Source organism: Macaca mulatta, chromosome 20 (genome assembly GCF_049350105.2).
Source record: "Macaca mulatta isolate MMU2019108-1 chromosome 20, T2T-MMU8v2.0, whole genome shotgun sequence".
NCBI lineage: Eukaryota > Metazoa > Chordata > Mammalia > Primates > Cercopithecidae > Macaca > Macaca mulatta.
The window spans coordinates 21720347-21741730 of NC_133425.1; the positions used below are offsets into that span (position 1 = coordinate 21720347).

The window sequence follows — 21384 nt, forward strand, 5'->3', positions numbered from 1 at the left end:
AATTTTGTATTTTTGGTAGAGACAGGGTTTCACCATGTTGGCCATGGTTGGTCTCGAACTCCTGGCCTCAGGTGGTCCACCCACCTCAGCCTCCCAAAGTGCTGGGATTACAGGTGTGAGCCACCACACCCAGCCTTAATTTTTGTATTTTTAGTAGAGGCAGGATTTCACCATGTTGACCAGGCTGTTCTCGAACTCCTAACCTCAAGTGATTCACCTGCCTCGGCTTCCCAAAGTGCTGGGATTACAGATGTAAGCCACTGTGCCTAGCCTAAAAATATATATTTTTTAATTTAAAAAAAATGAAAGGAAAAGAGATTAGAGTCTGGGCATCACCAGGAGCTCTGGCAATAGAGAGCTAGTAAGTGATGGAGCCAAGATCTGAGCCCAGGCAGGCGAGTTCCTCTCAGCCCTCCCCTTGCCGTTTCTCAGAGGAGGTGCGTCTGGGCCCTTCCACCTGAGCCCACTCCCCATCCCACCAGGTGGACATCATGCAGATGTGCATCATCGAGCTGAGGGACAGACCGGGCAAGCCCCTCTTCCACCTGGAGCACTACATCGAGGGCAAGTACATCAAGTACAATTCCAACTCTGGCTTTGTCCGTGATGACAACATCCGCCTGACGCCGCAGGTGAGGCCCGGGCTCACCACCACCCTCTGCCCACCACAGCCCTTGGGGTGAGATCCTGGCCAGGCTCAGCCCCTAAAGAGGAAGGTCCCTGTGGGCTTGGAGTCTCACTCCCAGAGAAGCCTCTTGGAACATTCAGAAGGCGACTGTAACGAGACGCCCGTCACCCCATGATAGCTTCTGTCACCTAAGATGGCCACAGGACCTGCAGCTCAAGGTCCCTGCCCAACTGAAGAGGCCTTTTTCCTTTGTCTTTTCCTCTATATAACTTCTTGCAGAGAAAGCCCCTCAGCATGGGCAGAGGCGTGGCCAGTGCCTGCACAGCCTTCAGCCTGTCTCTTGACATCTCATTTTCCTTCCTGTGCCCCGTAGGCCTTCAGTCACTTCACGTTTGAGCGTTCCGGCCATCAGCTGATAGTGGTGGACATCCAGGGAGTTGGGGATCTCTACACTGACCCACAGATCCACACAGAGACGGGCACTGACTTTGGAGACGGCAACCTAGGTAGGTGGGGAAAGCCGGACTGTTTCCGCAGAAACCACGCTCCCTGCTAAAACCTCTGAGCTCTTTGTACAGCCCAGGAAACAGGCTGAGACATTGTATGCGCTTTTTCAAGATCATGAAGACGGGAGCCTGGATGGCTGATGCCTCCCAGCTGGGCACGTTTTATACCTGCCCTAGCCATGTGTATGAGGCCCACCACTGCCTGTCCCCCGTCACAGAGCAAAGCAACACTCCAGACACCCCCGCTCTGTCCACAGGTGTCCGTGGGATGGCGCTCTTCTTCTACTCTCATGCCTGCAACCGGATTTGCGAGAGCATGGGCCTTGCTCCCTTTGACCTCTCGCCCCGGGAGAGGGACGCGGTGAATCAGAACACCAAGCTGCTGGTGGGTGCCCAGTATGACCCTGCTTGGCCTGGCAGGCCCTTCTGCTACCCGCAAAGCAAGCCCTGCTCCCCTGTGTGGTGACAGCCAGGTCAAGCAGTGCTTAACTGACGAATACCAGGCTGGAAGCATCTGTCCCACCCATGCCCCAGCCCGTCCTCTCCAGCTCGGTGCACAAAGTCCTCCTGAGTGTCCTTACAGTAGAGCAGCTGGTATCTGCTTAGGTTGGGCCCATTTTTTTTTACCAGAGTGAAGGGAACAGGCACGTGGAGATAGTGAGGTGTGTGGTGTGTGTGTGTGTTTGTGTGATGTATTGACAAATGACTGAACGAGTCTTAGACCTGGCTCTCCAGGCACCTCACCAAGATAACTCCCATCCCTCCCATTGCTACTTGGACCAGAGATAAGACAATGCTGCAAAGACCAGCTTGGGATGCTGGACATAGAGTGGGATGCTTTCTCCAGCTCTGGGCTGTGGAATGTGGTCAGTGCTTTAGGGGATGCTGGCAGGTCCTCTGAGCCTCTGTTCCAGATGCCCTTTCTTGGCCTTAGGTTTAATCCCCTACTGCTTTTTTATTTTTTAAGACAATGTATCAGCTACTAAACAGGCATGTTTAGGAGCTGTGGGTGAAGGGGTTTCAGGGCTAGAAGGAACAACAGGAAGAGCCCTTTATTTCCCAGAGGGTGTGTGCGTGACATGAGTATCCCTGTTAATGTCCCCAGCAATCAGCCAAGACCATCTTGAGAGGAACAGAGGAAAAATGTGGGAGCCCCCGAGTAAGGACCCTCTCTGGGAGCCGGCCACCCCTGCTCCGTCCCCTTTCAGAGAACTCTGGAGATGAGAACATGAGCGATGTGACCTTCGACTCTCTCCCTTCTTCCCCATCTTCGGCCACACCACACAGCCAGAAGCTAGACCACCTCCGTGAGTGACGGTTCGGTCCTTAGTCACTGTGATTGGAGGGGACAGGTAGAGCAGAACTAAACCGGCTTTCATTTATGTTAGAAAAATCAGACATGCTAATCAAAAAGGTTCATGGCCCCAGTGATTTTATAGGTGAGTTTCATTGAGTGAACTTCCAAAACAGATCATCCAAATGCTATAAAAACAACCCCTATTGTAGGAAACAAAGTAACTTTTATCAGTGTGTTTTATGAAACCAGCAAAACTCATACAATAAATTTGATATACCAAAAAAGGAAATTATATCCCAACCTTATTTAAAATTTTTGTGTATAGAGAGAGAATAACAACAAAATCTAAATAGATTTTTAAAAAATCTAAATAGATATTAACAAATAAAAATAGTACTATGTTAAAAGGTTCACCTGTCACAGTTAAATAGGGATTTCACAGGAATCTGAGGATTGTTCAATGTTAGAAAAGCTATGAACGTGATATTAATGGGTAAAAGGAGAAAAACAGGATCGTTATTTCTGATGCTGAAAGAATGGAGTTTGCTGATGATTCAGATGAGAGTTTGTAGGAAAGGATAGAGGCAAGACTGACCCCAGGGTGTTGGCCTGAAGAGATGGAAGTCATGTATTCAGGGAAAGTGTAAGCGGAAGCAGGCTCAGAGCAGGAGAGCAAGATTTTATTATTTAGTTTTTAAATTTTTCTCATTTTGATACCTTTGGAAGAGAGAAAGATTTTAGTATCAAACATTAAAGAAGCCCTTTACATGTTTCCACTGGAAGATCTTCAGAATAGTCTGGAACAGGAGTCAACAGACTTTTTTGAAAGGCCAGAGAGTAAATATTTTAAGCTTTGCAGCTCATTCAGTCTCTGTATTTGGAGCATGAAAGCTACCATAAAAAATACTTAAATGGGTGGACGTGGCTGTGTTGCGGTAAAACTCTATAGATGGTGAAATTTAATTTTTGTCATCCATTTAAAAATGTAAACACTGTTCTTACAAACAGTGCCTGTTATAAAAACAGGCAGACAGATTTGGCTGTAGAGGACAGGAGACAGAGATAGGGAACCCCCAGGAGATGGTTGCTGTTTTTTTGTTTTTGTTTTTTGTTTTTGAGACAGAGTGTCGCTCTGTCACCCAGGCTGGAATGTGGTGGCATGATCTTGGCTCACTGCATCCTCCACCTCCTGAGTTTGAACGATTCTCCTGCCTCAGCCTCCCGAGTAGCTGGGACTACAGGTGTGCCACCACACCCAGCTAATTTTTGTATTTTTAGTAGAGATGGGGTTTCACTATGTTGGCCAGATTGGTCTCAAACTCCTGACCTCAGGTGATCCACCTGCCTCGGCCTCCCAAAGTTCTGGGATTACAGGCATAAGGCACCACCCCCAGCTGGAGATGGTTGGTTTTGAAGCTGTCTGAGGCCCACTTCTTGAGCCCCAAATATTCAAATGTCTTTTCTTCCTTCACAACTGCATCTTACTGAGGACCAAGTGGTGGCCAGGCACATATGCTGAAAAACACATTACAAGGATAATTGCATTGTGACAACCCTGAGGACACACATAGGTGGCACCACTTGGCCAGAATCACGCAGCTGGCAAACAGTAGACTTAGAATAAGTTCTCAAGGAAGAACTTTAACCTCCAGGTGCTGATAACATTCTCCTTTTTTGTGCCTTTCTTTAAAGCTTAAAAAAAAAAATGGCTTGGTGGCAGGTATGGGCTGCGCTAGGCCATGGGTTGGTCTTAATGCATGTTCCAGTAGTGGAACCAGGACGTGATGTCTGTTTCTCCTTGCCCAGATTGGCCAGTGTTCAGTGACCTCGATAACATGGCATCCAGAGACCATGATCATCTAGACAACCACCGGGTGAGTGTGAAGGGAGGGAGGCTGCAGGCTTCAGACCCCGGCAGGGGTAGGAGAAGTGGATTCACTCCCAGTGTGAATCTTCAGCTTTGGAGGTGGGCAGCCCAGCCCAGGCACTGCCAGGAAGGCATAGGATGGGGGAATTGGGGAGGATGCAGATGAATGTCAGCCTCCGGCCCAAGGCTGAGCTTTCCTCTGAGAAAAGGTGGGTCCCTTGCAGTTCCCAGAGATGGTTAGGGAAGAGGGACTCCCAGTCAGCAACAATGCAATCTTGTAGTAAATGCCAGGCTCAGCCCCAGGTTTGGTTTGACCCCACATGTGTTGGTTGTCCTATAGAGCCCCCATACTGGATCTTAGCTGTGTAACACATAGCACAGCAAGTCACGTGTTCTAGCTCTTCACACCTAGCTCTCCCGTTAGATAAACAGAACATTTCCTGCAGCTTTGGGTTGACTTGGTGGTAAGAAACTGAAGGCATCTTATTTGCATTCTCACAAATGTATATTATGGCAAATTATAATACTCTCTATGCTTGTGTGTGTGTTTGAAATATTTCTTAGTAAAATTGGCCAGGCATGGTAGCTCATGCCTATAATCCCAGTAGGTTGGGAGACCAAGGTGGGCAGATCACTTGAGCCCAAGAGTTTGAAACTAGCCTGGGCAATATGACAAGACCCCCATCTCTACAAAAAAATACAAAAATTAGCCAGGCATGGTGGCACTTACCTGTAGTCCCAACTACTCAGGAGGCTGAGGTAGGAGGATCTCTTGAACCTGGGAGGCAGAGGCTGCAGTAAGCCATCATCACACCACTGCACTCCAGCCTGGGTGACAGAGTGAGATCTTGTCTTAAAAAAAAAAATACTTTTTAGTAGAGGCTGAGCACAGTGGCTCACGCCTGTAATCCCAGCACTTTGGGAGGCCGAGGCGGGTGGATCACTTGAGACAGGAATTTGAAGACCAACCTGACCAATATGACAAAACCCTGTCTCTACTAAAAATACAAAAATTAACCGGGTACTACAGGCAGGCGCCTGTAATCCCAGCTACTCAGGAGGCTGAGGCAGGAGAATTTCTTGAAACCAGGAGGCGGAGGTTGCCGTGAGCAGAGATCGCACCACTGCACTCCAACCTGGGCAACAGAGCGAGACTCAGTCTCAAAAAAAAAGAAATACTTCTTAGTAGAAGCTGGGTGCGGTGGCTCATACCTGTAATCCCAGCACTATGGGAGGCTGAGGCAGGCAGATCACTTGAGGCTAGGAGTTTGAGACCAGCCTGGCCAACATGATGAAACCTCATCTCTACAAAAAAATAAAAAAATTAGCCAGGCATGGTGGCATGTGCCTGTAATCCCAGCTACTTGGGAGGCTGAGGCAAGAGAATTGCTTGAACCTGGGAGGTGGAGGTTGCAATGAGCCGAGATCCCGCCACTGCACTCCAGCCTGGGCAACAGAGTGAGACCCTGCCCCACTCCCCACTCCCCACCACACACAAAAGAAAAACTTCTTATAAGAATAAAGAAGGAAATAAAAATATTCTGTTACTAATCGTGCAGGTGACATGCAGAGAGGGCTATAATTCAGTGTTGGTAGGTACATGGCTGAAGTTTTAGAGATTCTAAAGTATACCAGATTCCCTTTCAGAACAGAACTCAGACCTGGGAGAATAAAAAATATGCCCAGCACTTTGGGAGGCCGAGGCGGGCGGATCATGAGGTCAGGAGATGGAGACCATCCTGGCTAACACAATGAAACCCTGAAACCCCGTCTCTACTAAAAATATAAAAAGTTAGCCGGGTGTGGTGGCAGGCACCTGTAGTCCCAGCTACTCTGGAGGCTGAGGCAGAAGAATGGCGTGAACCCGGGAGGCGGAGGTTGCAGTGAGCCAAGATCACTCTACTGCACTCCAGCCTGGGCGACAGAGCGAGACTCCATCTCAAAAAAATAAAAAAAAAAAATTGCCCAAGTGGGCCAGGCGTGGTGGCTCACGCCTGTAATCCCAGTACTTTGGGAGGCCAAGGCAGGCGGATCACAAGTTCAGGAGTTCGAGACCAGCCTGGCCAATATGGTGAATCCCCGTCTGTACTAAAACTATGAAAATTAGCCGGGCGTGGTGGCAGACGCCTGTAGTCCCAGCTACTCAGGTGGTTAAGACAGGACAATCACTTGAACCCAAGAAGTGGAAGTTGCAGTGAGCTGAGATCGTGCCACTGCACTCCAGGCTAGGTGACGGAGCGAGACTCCATCTCAAAAAAATAAATAAATATGCACAGGTGTCCTGTGTGGTTTTGGTTGAGGGCTTATTTGTGGTAAATATTGTTCCCAATGCTATATTTTTGTCCGTGGGTCATAGCCTTTGTTTTTCTGCCTGTGAAATGGGTGAGTCACTCACTAAAGCACTTCCTGTGATCCACACTCTCAGAATGTAACAATGCGTTTCATCCACACAGCCCTTTGATGTAGGGACTATAATGAATCCCATAACTAAAGACATTGATGCTCAGAGAAGTTAAAACAACGACCCAAGGTCTCAGCTGGCAAGAAAGAAAGCCAGGATTTGAGCCCAGGTCATCTGACTGTAGATCCCAAGGTCCTTACTGTTACCTTATACTGCTCCCTTGTCACCCAGTCGGCAAGGGACAGCAGGAGCAGGGTGTTAGGTAATGGGACAGAGGGGAGAAAGCCAACGGTTGGGGTGTCCAGATGTTGTAACCATTGCCAGGCACTCAGGGGACCACTAGGACCCTAAAGCCATCTTCTCTCCACAGGACTCTGAGAATAGTGGGGACAGTGGATACCCCAGTGAGAAGCGGGGTGAGCTGGATGACCCTGAGCCCCGAGAACATGTAAGGAACCCCCAGGAAATGAGACCGGTGTCACCTGTTGCCTCATTTATCCTCCAGGAAAATGAAAACTCCCCTTCCTGAAGGGGGAATATGAGTAGGTCCTGAGAAGATAACAAGTAAATTAATAAAGAGTATTTCAGGCTGGGCAAGGTGGCTCATGGCTGTAATCCCAACACTTTGGGAGGCCAAGGTGGGTGGATCACCTGACATCAGGAGTTCGAGACCAACCAGCCTGGCCAACATGGCAAAACCCCGTCTGTACTAACAATACAAAAATTAGCCTGGCATGGTGGTGCATGCCTGTAATCCCAGGAAGCTGAGGCAGGAGAATTGCTTTAACCCAGAAGACGGAGGTTACAGTGAGCCAAGATCGTGCCACTGCACTCCAGCCTGGGTGACACAGTGAGACTCTGTCTCAAAAATAAAATAAAAATAAAATAAAATAAAAGAGTATGTCAGATAAAGATGAATGCAAAGGAGAAGATAAAACAGGGTCATGTGGACCAGTAATGGGGTGAGTGTGGAGGCTTAGATATAAAGCTAATGATGGCTGACAAATCTTATGGTGAAGTGGGAGGCTGCTGAGCAGAGAGGATCCTGGGTAATAGCTAGACCCACTCATTGGCAGGATCCTGTGAGGCCCCGGGGAGGAGGGTCTTGGAGGTCAGTTTCCTTGGGCAGCCTCCCAGCAGATCCTGGTGAGGGCGGCCTCAGACAGTATCTGCCATTTAGAGGCGTTACCCTGTGCTGAAATGGAGCCTGCACATCAAGGCCTGTCTTGCTGGGACACCTCTAATCTCAGCTTTATGATTGTGAATAAAGAACATGCTGGCCGGGCGTGGTGGCTCATGCCTGTAATCCCAGCACTTTGGGAGGCCGAGGCAGGCAGATCACTTGAGGCCAGAAGTTCGAGAGCAGCCTGGCCAACATGGTGAAACCTCGTCTCAACTCAAAAATTAGCTGGGTGCAGTGGTGTACTCCTCTAGTCCCAGCTACTCGGGAGGCTGAGGCATGAGAATCACTTGAACCTGGGAGGCGGAGGTTGCAGGGAGCCAAGGTCATGCCACTGCACTCCAGCCTGAACCGCAGAGTGAGACTTTGTCTGGAAAAAGCAAAAACAAAAACAAAACAAAAAAAATCGCGAAAACGCAAAACACCTGGGCCTGGTGACTCACACCTGCAATTCTAGCACTTTGGGAAGGCACTGTGAGAGGACTGCTTGAACCTGGGGAGTTTGAGGCAGCAGTGAGCTTTGATTGCACCACTGCACTCCTGCCTGGGCAACAGAGCAAGGCCCATGTCTAAATTAAAATCTAAACATGCAGTAGGACGGGAGCCCGTTACCCCAGTGGCTTTGTGCTGGGATCCTGCGCCATCAAGTCAGTTCCACCTGCTCACACAGGGAGGGGGACAGTGAGGCTGTGGCTGCACCAGCATGTCATCCCTGCCTGTGACCCAGCATTCATTCTGCTTGGCAGAGAAGGGTTCCAGTGTCACCTGGGAACATAGGGCCAATTTTCTGAGATAAGGGTCACCTGCGAGGGCCAGGCTGGTTCCAGGGAGGAGGGCTGGACCAGCTCTCAGGAGAGGTTCCTGGGAAGAAGCCTTGCGCTTTGGATCACTGTAATTTCTTCCTCCGTTCAGGGCCACTCAAACGGTAACCGGAAGTACGAGTCTGACGAAGACAGCCTAGGCAGCTGCGGACGGGTAATGCGCCCCAAGGCACCCTTGTCACCACCGCTTCCCTGCCTCCTCCAGTCTCTGTTGCTGTTTCTTCTGTCTCATTTCTCTGCTGCCTGCGCATCTGTCTGGCACATGTGCTAAAGGAAGATTTTGCAAAGCAGCAAATCTCCTGGGCAAATGCTCTTTGAACCTCTGCAGGACAGGATGCTGGGGGATTTGTGGGGAGGATTAGAGAAGAACAGGACAGCCCCATCCTGGAGGGGAAATCGCAACAGCTAAGGCTCCTGTCTTAAGTGCCTGCCATGAAGGCACTTTGCGGTAATCAATTTCCTTCTTGCAATCACCCAGAAAGACAGGCTAATGTTACTCTCATCCCCGTTTTATGTATGAGAAAACCGGGCTCTTAAGCAACTTTCCCTAGGTTACCCTTGCTTGTATGTCTAACAAGCATCAGCACATCTGGGAAAGACCAGCCCTGTGCCCCACCCACCCCTCTAAGTGATTCCCTCACACACTTTGAACCGCCCACCTTTGGAGCCTTTGCTAAGGCAAGTCTCTCCTACCTGCAAGGTCCTTTATCCCCCTCTGTTATCTCTCTTCAAATCCTACCTGCTGTCCAAGCCTGGACCCCAGGGCCCTTCGTCCGGGAGCCTTCCCTGACCTCCACCACAGGCATGACTCTGGCATCTCCAAGAACACTGATTATTTACCCTGTGGCATTTTGTAGCCAGATTAGGATCTTCTCTGTTAAGTATGGAACAGGGTTGCTCAAGTGAGGCACTATTGGCATTTTGGGCTGAATCGTTCCTTGTTGAGGGGGCTGCCCTGTGCATTGCAAGATGTTTAGCATGCACACGTGCACACACATAGCTGCTTGGCTGTATCCTGCAAGGGCCTTTGGATGGGGCATCTTTGGCCAGGAGAAATGATGTGTTTTTTAAACCCATTTCCTAAAGCACCCTGCTGATGTTGCTCATGTCGTTGTGGTGACTTGCAGAGGAAAGCAAGGGGATTTGCTGGAAGGTCTGAAGTGGGAGTCTTCTGGTGCCTTACATGAGGAGCTGGCAAAGAGGGGTGGTTTAGGGTCAAACCCCCCCCCAACCAAATCCAGATTGGTAAATGACGGGGAAACGCTTCCTTGAGCTGCTGAAATCTGTTCCACTAGCTCTTCAACGCATGAGCTGATGGAATTTGGATGATTAAAATTGAAACCGTATTAGCCAGGCATGGTGGCGTGCACCTGTCGTCCCAGCTACTCGGGAAGCTGAGGCAGAAGAATCGCTTGAACCTGGGAGGTGGAGGTTGCAGTGAGCCAAGATTGTGCCATTGCACTCCAGCCTGGGCGACAGAGTGAGACTCTGTCTCAAAAAAAAAAAAAAAAAAAAAAATTGGAGCCATATATGGCCAATAAACTTTGACATCACGAGGGTTCGCTCTCCCTCTAGCCAGGCTCCTGTGTAGTAGGGGCTGCTGACAGCTGTCATGCTGCGTCCACCCCCAGCCCCTCGCTTCTCTGGCCGGTTCTTTCCCTTCAGGTCTGTGTAGAGAAGTGGAATCTCCTCAACTCCTCCCGCCTCCACCTGCCGAGGGCTTCGGCCGTGGCCCTGGAAGTGCAAAGGCTTAATGCTCTGGACCTCGAAAAGAAAATCGGGAAGTCCATTTTGGGGAAGGTATCGGCGATGCCCATTTTGGAGCCCTGTCTGCACTAACCTGGAGCCCCCCGGCTCCAGCCTCTCCTCCGCTAATCACTTCCTCCTGCAGGCTGGCTGGGCGGTCTTGGGTGCGGCTTCGGCCTGCCAAACAGCCAGGCCGACACTGTAGTCTGTGTGGCAGGTCCATCTGGCCATGGTGCGCTACCACGAGGGTGGGCGCTTCTGCGAGAAGGGCGAGGAGTGGGACCGGGAGTCGGCTGTCTTCCACCTGGAGCACGCGGCCGACCTGGGCGAGCTGGAGGCCATCGTGGGCCTGGGACTCATGTACTCGCAGCTGCCCCATCACATCCTAGCTGACGTCTCTCTGAAGGTGAGCAGGTGGCGGGGACCCAGCTGCAGGTGGGGGTGGGACTTGGTCACCCTGTTGTTCACCTGCCTCCCATCCTGGAAGCCATGCATTCACCTGCCTTCTATCCTGAGGTGTATACATGCCACAAAAATGTCCCAAGCACTGGTTTGGGGGCAGGCCCCTACAAGTTAGTTGAAACTGGCAGAATCGATCTCTGTCTTTGGAGAGGAAGGGGAAGGTGAGTCACGTTTCCTGGCAATAACAACATAGTGTGATGGGGGAAGCAGAAGACACCAGTGGAAACACGTGAGGAAGGGCTGTAACTGGGGCCTGGAGGGGTTGGTGCAGGCTTCCTGCTCATCAGTTCTGCATGTATCTCTAGTGACTGGGGCCTGGCACTGAGTAGATGCTCGGTACAGATTCGTGGAATGAACTGATATAAGGGATACCTACCTTAGGCCAGAGCGGTGGCTTACACCTGTAATCTCAGCACTTTGGGAGGCCGAGGTGGGTGGATCACATGAGGCCAGGAGATCGAGACCAGCCTGGCCAACACGGTGAAACCCCGCCTCTACCAAAAAATACAAAAATTAGCCGGATGGGGTGGCACGCACCTGTAATCCCACCTACTCGGGAGGCTGAGGTGGGAGAATCTCTTGAACCTGGGAGACGGAGGTTGTAGTGAGCGGAGATCGCACTACTGCACTCCAGCCTGGGCAACAGAGTGAGATCCTATCTCTAAAAAACAAAAAAGTTGGGGGGATATCTGCTTTAGACCTGAAGGCCCAAAGGGAGTGAGCCAGGCCAAGTGGGGGAGGTGAGCAGCTCAGATAGAAGGAACAGCATGTGCTTAGGCCCAGAGGTGAAGGACAAGGTGCGCCCGTGTAGCTAGAGGTGCAGGAGCTGAGGCAGAACCGGAGCTGCAGCAGCAGGGTGTGGACGTGCAGGGAAATTGTGTAGGGGTCTGCTGCTGCTTCTGTCCCTGGTCCGTGAGCAGAGGGAGGAAAGGACTGAATGAACGGGATCTGGCAAGGCCCAGGGAATGTGATCATTTTCCAGGAGAAGTTGAGAGGCCCTTGGTGGGCACATCCTCCCAGTATATCTGTTCCCATCCTCCCCATCACGTGGGCCAAAGCTGCGCATGGACAGGTGGCCTCGGCTCAATGGGGCTGCAGGGCATCAGCTCTCCTCGACGGGTTTGGCTGTGGCCCAGCGGGTGGATGGATCTCAGACTCAAGGGTGGAAAGATACTCCAAAGTCCTTTATTTATTTAGCTTTTTGAATTGGTAATTACATTCATGTGATTAAAAACTTATTTATTTATTGTTTTATTTTTGTTTTTTTGAGACAGAGTCTTGCTTTGTTGCCCAGGCTGGAGTGCAGTGGCACAATCTCGGCTCAGTGCAACCTCCACTTCCCAGGTTCAAGCAATTCTCCTGCCTCAGCCTCCCGAGTAGCTGGGATCATAGGTGCCTGCCACCGCACCCAGCTAATTTTTGTATTTTTAGTAGAGACAAAGTTTTACCATGTTGGCCAGACTGGTCTCGAACTCCTGACCTCAGGTGATCTGCTCACCTTGGCCTCCCAAAATGCTAGGATTACAGGCATGAGCCACCACACCAGACTATTTATTTATTTTAGAGACAGAGTCTCACTCTGTCACCCAAGTTGGAGTGCAGTGGCATGACTGTAGCTCACTGCAGCCTTGACCTCCTGGGTTCAAGTGATCCTCCTGCCTCAGCCTCTGGAGTAGCTTGGACTATAGGCCTGAGCCACCATGCCCAACCAAAACAGTTTGTTTTTTTTTTTTTAAATGTATATAAAAAGCTTAGACTGGGTACAGTGGCTCACACCTGTAAACCTGTAATCCCAGTACTCGGGAGGCGGAGGTGGGTGGACCACCTCAGGTCAGGAGTTCAAGACTAGTCTACCCAACATGGTGAAACCCTGTCTCTACCAAAAATATAACAAATTAGCCAAGTGTGGTGGTATGTGCCTGTAATCCCAGCTACTCGGGAGGCTGAGGCAGGAGACTCACTTGAATCTGGGAGACAGAGGTTGCAGTGAACAGAGATCACACCACTGCACTCCAGCCTGGGCAACAGAACGAGACTCCATCTCAAAAAAAAAAAAAAAAAAAAAAAAAAAAGCTTTACAGTGAAAACTCTTGCTCCCACCTTCCCCACATCCTCTCATCCTCTGAATAACAGGTAACCATCATTATTACTTATATATAATTCCAGAGTTATTATTATTAACTTTTATCATTTTATTATTATGATAACTTTTATCATTATCATGATAGTTATATATCATTATTAATTATATATAATTCCTAGGATTTCCTTAAGAAATTCCACAAACCAAGTGGCTTATAATAACAGAAATTTGTTCTCTCACAGTTTTGGAAGCTAGAAGTCCAGAAATCAAGGTGTCAGTAGAGCCATGCCTTCCTCTGAAGGCTTGAGGGGAGAATCCTTCCTTGTTTCTTCTGGCTTCTGGGGGTTGCTGGCGATCTTCAGCGTTCCTTGGCTTGGATCACTGAAATCTCTGTCTCCATCTTCCCCTTGTGTTCCTGTCTCCCTGTTTCTTCTGCTCTTATAAAGACAACAGTATATAGGATTTAGGGGCTACCTAACATCCTGCGTGACCTCATCTTAATATAACTAATTTTTTTTTTCTTTTTTGAGATGGAGACTCGCTCTGTCACCCAGGCTGGAGTGCACTGGTGGGATCTCTGCTCACTGCAACCTCCACTTCTCAGGTTCAAGCAATTCTCCTGCCTCAGTCTCCCGAGTAGCTGGGAATACAGGCACCTGCCACCACACCTGGCTAATTTTTGTATTTTTAGTGGAAATGGGGTTTCACCATGTTGGCCAGGCTGGCCTCGAACTCTTGGCCTCGGGTGATTCACCTGCCTCGGCCTCCCAAAGTGCTGTTACAGGAATGAGCCACAGTGCCCAGCCAGTGTAACTAATTATATCTTCAAGGACCCTATTTCCAAATCAGATCACATTCTGCTTGGACATGAGTATTGGGAGGATATTGTTCAGCCCAGTACACAGTTTCCATATGCAAATATGAAATGGGCTCCTATTTTCACCCTGCTTTTTCCTCCAAAGTTAGCATCCTACACACACGTTCCTGAACCTAGTGTTTTTCACTTGACAGTGTCCTGTGGACATTTTACCTCAGTGGTATAGAGATAGCTTTCTGATCCTTTTTGTTTGTTTGTTTGTTTAATTTGAGACAGAATCTGGTTCTGTCACCCAGGCTGGAGTGCAGTGGTACAATCTCAGCTAACTGCAACCTCCACCACCCAGGTTCAAGCAATTCTCCTGCCTAAACCTCCCAAGTAGCTGGGATTATAGGTGCCCACCACCACATCCGGGTTTTTTTTTTTTTTTTTTTGACGTGAAGTCTCGCTCTTGTCCCCCAGGCTGGAGTGTGATAGCGCGATCTCGGCTCACTGCAACCTCTGCTTCCCGGGTTCAAGTGATTCTCCTGCCTTGGCTCCCTAAGTAGCTGGGATTACAGGTGCCTGCCACCACGCCTGGCTGAATTTTGTATTTTTTTTTAGTTGAGGTGGGGTTTTACCATGTTGGCTAGGCTGGTTTCGAACTTCTGACCTCATGTGATCCACCCACCTCTGCCTCGCAAAGTGCTGGGATTACAGGCAGGAGCCACCACGCCTGGCCTAATTTTTGTATTTTTAGTGGATATGGGGTTTCGCCATGTTGGCCAGGCTGGTCTCAAATTTTTGACCTCAAGTGATCTGCCTTCCTCAGCCTCCCAAAGTGCTGGGATTACAGGTGTAAGCCACCATGCCCAGCCAGCTCCCCGATTCTTTTTGACAGCTGTGTAATGTTCTATTATATGTGTGAGGCATACCTGTGTGCTATTGATGGACACTTGAGTCGGCTGTATTCTTTTGATATCACAAAAATGGCTGTAGTGACTGACCTCGTGCATAATGAGTGGAACCTCATGAAACTGCTATTTTGGAAGGTCATAAATGGTAGAATATTGGCAATTTCTTATGGTTTAGTCAGATTACATCATTTGACATGTGGGCAGGGGGTCGCCTACAGCAGTTTTTGTTTCATGTTTTAGATGGTGAGGAGGAGGTTTGGTTGGAAGAGAGGATTTTTCACTTTTTTGTCTCTCTCTATAATCTCTCTCTCTCTCTTATTTATTTATTTATTTTTTTTGAGACAGAGTCTCGCTCTGTCACCCAGGCTGGAGTGCAGTGACACGATCTTGGCTCACTGCAGCCTCCGCCTCCCAGGTTCAAGCAATTCTCCTGCCTTAGCCACCCAAGTAGCTGGGATTACAGATGTGTGCCACCATGCCTGGCTAATTTTTGTATTTTTAGTAGAGATGGGATTTCACCATGTGGCCAAGCTGGTCTCGAACTACTGACCTCAGGTGATCTGCCCACCTCGGCCTCTCAAAGTGCTGGAATTACAGATGTGAGCCACCACTCCCGGCCTTTCTCTCTAATCTCTGTGCTCATTCAGCCAGTGGTGTGCTGGGGAACATTTAACAATTGGCTCTTGGGGGTGGGAAGGAAATGTGTGCACATATATATGTAAATATATTAAAATTTGCTAATTTAAAGAATAGGTAGGCTGGGCATGGTGGTTCACACCTGTAACCCCAGCACTTTGGGAGGCTAAGGCAGGAGGATTGCTTGAGTCCAGGAATTTCAGACCAGTCTGGGCAACGTAGCAAAACTCCATCCCTACAAACCGAGGTCGGTGGCATCTCAGGCCACCCCCAAAAAACAAATTAGCCTGGTGTGGTGGCACCTGCCTGTAGTCCCAGCTACTCGGGAGAGTGAGGCGGGAGGATAAAAACCATACACCACAAGAGTTTGAGGCTTCCATGAGCCATGATGGAGCCACTGCACTCCAGCCTGGGCAAAAATCAAGACCCTGTCTCAAAAAAACAAAAACAAAACAAAACAGAAAAAAACAAGAAAAAATAATATGTGGTATATGGCTTACAAATAACAATGAAAAGTAAATTTCATATCATCAACTCTCATCCAATACTTGCACTGATTTTTGCAAACTCTTGTACCCATAGCCAACCTATGGTTGCAATTGATGGAGAAGTGTAGTTCTGACATAAATGAGATGAAAGTGAAATTAACAAAGACCTATGTTAGAACTGGAACTTCATTTGCCTCTGATGTGAGCGACCTCCTTCCTGAAACAGACGGTAGTTTTAAATACTGGAAGGATATTTCTTCAATTTCCTGCACTCATCACAATAGAATAGCTACAGGCATGACCCACTTGTCAGTTTCATCTGTAGTGTTCATGTTTTCTACCCCTTTCTTACAATCAAAAAAATAGTAAATCAAACCCTGATTTGCAGCATTGTCTACTTTTTACCGGGTAAGTTATATGTGATCCAGCAGTTTCACTCACAGCTATAAACCCAAAAGAATAAAAACACACTTTCTTTTTTTTTTTTTTTTTTTTTTTTTTTTTTTTTTGAGACGGAGTCTCGCTATGTCGCCCAGGGTGGAGTGCAGTGGCCGGATCTCAGCTCACTGCAAGCTCCGCCTCCCGGGTTCCCGCCATTCTCCTGCCTCAGCCTCCCGAGTAGCTGGGACCACAGGCGCCGCCACCTCGCCCGGCTAATTTTTTTGTGTTTTTAGTAGAGACGGGGTTTCGCCGTGTTAGCCAGGATGGTCTCAATCTCCTGACCTAGTGATCCGCCCGTCTCGGCCTCCCAAAGTGCTGGGATTACAGGCTTGAGCCACCGCGCCCGGCCTAAAAACACACTTTCACACAAAAACTTGTACACAAATCTTCATAGCAGCATTATTCATAATAGCCAAAAAATGGAAAACAACTCAACTGTCTGTCAGTAGATGAATGGATAAATGAAATGTGATACATCCATACAATGGACTATTATTTGATCATAAAAAGGAATGAAATATTGATACGCGCTACAACACAGATGGACTGTGAAAGCACTGTGCTAAGTGAAAAGAGTTGCAAAGGACCACATATTGTACGATTCTATTATTATGAAATGTCCAGATCCAGAATAGGCAATCCATAGAGACAGAAAGTAGACTAATAGATGCCTAGTGCTGAGCAGGATGAGGAGAGTAGGGGTAGAGGGAGATTGACAGTTAAGCAGTGTGAGATTTCTTTTTGGATTGGTGAAAGTATTCTGAAATTGACTGATGGTCATACAGTTCTGTGAATATACTAAAAACTACGGATGTGTACTTCTTTTTTTTTTATTTTATTTTATTTATTTATTTTTTTTTGAGATGGAGTCTCGCTGTGTCGCCCGGGCTGGAGTGCAGTGGCCGGATCTCAGCTCACTGCAAGCTCCGCCTCCTGGGTTTACGCCATTCTCCTGCCTCAGCCTCCCGAGTAGCTGGGACTACAGGCGCCCGCCACCTCGCCCGGCTAGTTTTTTGTATTTTTAGTAGAGACGGGGTTTCACCGTGTTAGCCAGGATGGTCTCGATCTCCTGACCTTGTGATCCGCCCGTCTCGGCCTCCCAAAGTGCTGGGATTACAGGCTTGAGCCACCGCGCCCGGCCATTTTTTTTTTAATTTTAAGATGGAGTTCTCTGTCACCCAGTCTGCAGTGCAGTGCAGTGGCTCGATCTCGGTTCACTGCAACCTCTGCCTCCCAGATTCAAGCAATTCTCGTGCCTCAGCCTCCTGAGTAGCTGAAATTACAGGCATGCATCAGCACGCCTGGCTAATTTTTGTATTTTTAATAGAGACAGGGTTTCACCATGTTGGCCAGGCTGGTCTCGAACTGCTGACCTCGGATGATCTACCCGCCTCAACCTCTCAAAGTGCTGGGATTACAGGCATGAGCCACGCAGCCCGGCTCTGATGTGTACTTCTGATGTGTACTTCTGATGCAGGGCAGGCAGGCCCCAAATTGGAGCTTGGCCCAGGAGGGTTTTTTGCCTCACCCAGAAAAGAATTCAAGGGTGAGCCAAATGTAGAAGAAAACAGCTTTATCAAAGTGGCAGTGTTATAGCTTAGACAGTGGTACAGCTCTATGACTGCTTCTGCAGAGCGGGGCTGCCCCACAGGCCGTGTGCTGAGATTAGCAGCTTAGGGCAGTTCTGCCATCAGATTTATACCTACTTTTAATTGCATGCATATTAAGAGGCGGTTTATGAAGAAATGTCTAGGGAAAGGGTAGTACCTTCTAGGTTGTGGGGCTATGGCCATGGAAACGGGCAGTAACTCTGAAGTGTTGCCTTGACAATGGTAAACTGACATGGCGCACTGGTGGGCATGTCTTATGAAAAGCTCTTTCCCCTCCCCCATCCCTGTTTTAGCTTGTCCTTGATTTGTTTCAGTGTCTGAGCCAAGCCTCTGGAGTCAAGTGCCCCCTCCTACCTCACTTCTATAGCCTCCCAGCCCAGAGCTCTCAAAAAACAGGGTGAAGATTGAGTAGTGAGATCTTGGCAGCCCTCGAGTGTGAAGCTCATTCACTCTTCTTTCTCCCTCTTTGGTTTGTATCAATAGGAGACAGAAGAGAACAAAACCAAAGGATTTTATTATTTACTGAAGGCCGCAGAAGCTGGTGACAGGCAGTCCATGATCCTGATGGCGCGAGCTTTTGACACTGGCCAGAACCTCAGCCCAGACAGGTACTGCAGCTGTCACCCAGGAGGAGCTGGTGGGAATGTGGGCTGCAGCTGGGCGCTTGCCCTAGGTATCAGCACAGGCCTGGGTTCCAGTCTTGGCTGCTCCATGACCAGTCCAGCAACCATGGGCAACTTATTTTACCTCCCTGGCCTCAGTTTCTTCATATTGCAAACTGGGAGTAATTATAGCACCTGTATCCTGGGGTTGTCCCATGAAGGGTAAATGAGATGATGACTATAACCCTCGCAGTGCTTGGCTCATAAAGCACATGGTATGGCCGGGCACGGTGGCTCATGCCTGTAACCCCAGTACTTTGGGAGGCCAAGGCGGGCAGATCACTTCAGGTCAGGAGTTCAAGACCAGCCTTGCCAACATGGCGAAACCCTGTCTCTACTGAAAATACAAAAATTAGGGCCGGGCGTGGTGGCTCATGCCTGTAATCCTAGCACTTTGGGAGGCCAAGGTGGGTGGATCACGAGGTCAGGAGTTCAAGACCAGCCTGACCAACATGGTGAAACCCCATATCTACTAAAAATACAAAAAAAAAAAAATTAGCCGGCGTGGTGGCACACACCTGTAATCCCAGCTACTCAGGAGGCCGAGGCAGGAGAATCGCTTGAACCCAGGAGGCAGAGGTTGCAGTGAGCCAAGATCGCATCACTGCACTCCAGCCTGGGCGACAGAGCAAGACTCCCTCTCAAAAAAAAAAAAAAAAAAAAAAAGATAAAAGTCATGTGATATGGGGCAGCCACTGTAGCCAGTATAGGTAATGATTTGCCTGAGAAAAAAATCTGAAAGAATATGCAGCATCCAGGTCAGAGTAGGTATCCCTAGTTAGGATTATGGGTGATTTTAATTGATTTTTCCTACTTATTATTATATTTTAGAAATAGGATCTCGCTCTGTCACCCAGGCTGGAGGACAGTGGCGCCATCATAACTCACTGCAACCTCTACCTCCTGGGCTCATGCGGTCCTCCCACCTCAGCCTCCTGAGTAGCTGGGACTACAGGCATGTACCACCACACCCACCTACATTTTTAAATTTTTTGTGGAGATGGGGTCTCATTATGTTGTTCAGACTGGTCTCGAACTCGTGGGCTCAAGCAAACTTCTGTCCTCAGCCTCCCAATGGGATTACAGGTGTGAGCCACCACGCCTGACTAGGGCAGGTATTTTGGCTCTATTTTATGGGTGACTAAACTAGTTCTGAGATGTAAAGGGGCTTGCCCATGGTCAAATATTTAACAAGTGGCAGAGCCAACTTACATCTTCTCACCCCTCCTCCGATGTACTGTCTACTGGCATGGAAGGGAGGTAAACAAAAAAGACTGACATGATTGTATTAGGTCAAATGTCAGTGTATACATATGGTGCCCATTGAGTGCACTGGGGAAGCGCATCATGCATGGGGCGGAGCCTGGAACTGGGCACTGAGTATTTGCATCTGTGCTTTCTCTTCCTGGCCTTTGTCTACCTTTTATTTCTATTTGAGGTGATAGGTTTTTATTGATTTTTAAAAATTATTTACATATTAAGGCTATTAACCCTTTGGTATACTTTTCTCTTTATTTTTTATTTTTATTTTAGTATTATTATTATTTCTGAGACAGACTCTCACTCTGTCGAACAGGCTTGAATGCACTGGTGCAATCTCACCTCACTGCAACCTCCACCTCCCGGGTTCAAGTGATTCTCCTGCCTCAGCCTCCCAAGTAGCTGATATTATAGGTGCCTGCCACCATACCCAGCTAATTTTTATATTTTAAAAAGAGACAGGATTTCACCATATTGGCCAGGCTGGTCTTGAACTCCTGACCTCAGGCGGTCTACCTGCCTCTGCCTCCCATAGTGCTGGGATTACAGACTTGAGCCACCGCTCCCAGCCTTTTTATTTTATTTTTGAGACAGGGTCTTTCTCTGTCTCCCAGGCTGGAGTGCAATGGCGTGATCTCAGCTCACTGCAACCTCCACCTCCCAGGTTCAAGTGATTCTCCTGCCTCAGCCTCCCCAGTAGCTGGGACTACAGATGTGTACCATGATACCCAGCTAATTTTTGTATTTTTAATAGAGACAGGGTTTCACCATGTTGGCTAGGCTGGTCTCAAACTCCTGAACTCGGGTAATCCCACCTGCCTCGGCCTCCCAAAGTGCTGGGATTACAGATGTGAGCCACCATGCCTGGCCTATTTTTTATCTATGTATTTATCTATTTTTGAGACAGGGTCTCTCTGTTACCCAGGCTGGAGTGCAGTGGTGTGATCATAGCTAACTGCAGCTTTGACCTTCTGGGCTCAAGTGATCCTCCTGCTTAAGCCTCCTGAGTAGCTGGGACCATAGGCATGTGCCACCATACCTGGCTAATTTTTGTAATTTTTTGTACAGACAAGGGCTTGCTATGATGCCCAGGCTGGTCTCAAACTCCTGGCCTCAAGCAATCCTCCTACCTCAGCCTCCCAAAGTGCTGGTATTACAAGTGTGAGCCGCTGTACCTGGCCACATTTCACTTTAAAAGACTTTTTTTTTTTTTTCCAAATACGTCTTCCATAGATAGAGGGAGGGCACAGATGCCACATAATGACCATTGTTTACTGGGTTTGGGGCCACACTGGTTTTTAATATTTATTTAGTTAAATCTATCAAAAATATTTCTTTATTGCTTCTGCTCTAGTCATTTCCTTATTCTTCTTCCTTATTCAAAGAAGTTCCAACCCCTCCCATGCAAAGAACCTTAATTAAGGGCCAGCTATGGGTAAGGCAGGGCTCTGTGCAGGCCCAAATTTGTGTTTAAGGGATTCAGGCCCCAGAAGTTACCATCCAGTAGGGGAAGGAGAAGATGCTGGAAACGCCAAGGAAGGATGGGTGCGCTCACCAATGGATAGCATCGGGTTGGGGTGGGC

At 48.6% G+C, this 21384-nt stretch overlaps 1 protein-coding gene across 8 annotated transcripts in view; it reads left to right on the forward strand.

Annotated features, from left to right (window-relative positions):
- The window catches only part of EEF2K (eukaryotic elongation factor 2 kinase), an 88306-nt gene that overhangs the window by 53970 nt on the left and 12952 nt on the right, over positions 1-21384 (forward strand). For all 8 annotated transcript variants that reach the window (XR_013411924.1, XR_013411923.1, XM_077986468.1 and 5 more), the window contains 10 exons: positions 483-632; positions 1002-1134; positions 1392-1519; positions 2240-2441; positions 4238-4305; positions 7070-7147; positions 8792-8854; positions 10366-10500; positions 10664-10852; positions 18363-18487. Coding sequence is in view for 6 of the 8 variants with exons in the window: in XM_077986468.1 (XP_077842594.1) it covers positions 483-632; positions 1002-1134; positions 1392-1519; positions 2240-2441; positions 4238-4305; positions 7070-7147; positions 8792-8854; positions 10366-10500; positions 10664-10852; positions 18363-18487 (1271 nt within the window). In the remaining 2 variants the exon portion in view is untranslated. The remainder of the gene's footprint in view (positions 1-482; positions 633-1001; positions 1135-1391; positions 1520-2239; positions 2442-4237; positions 4306-7069; positions 7148-8791; positions 8855-10365; positions 10501-10663; positions 10853-18362; positions 18488-21384) is intronic.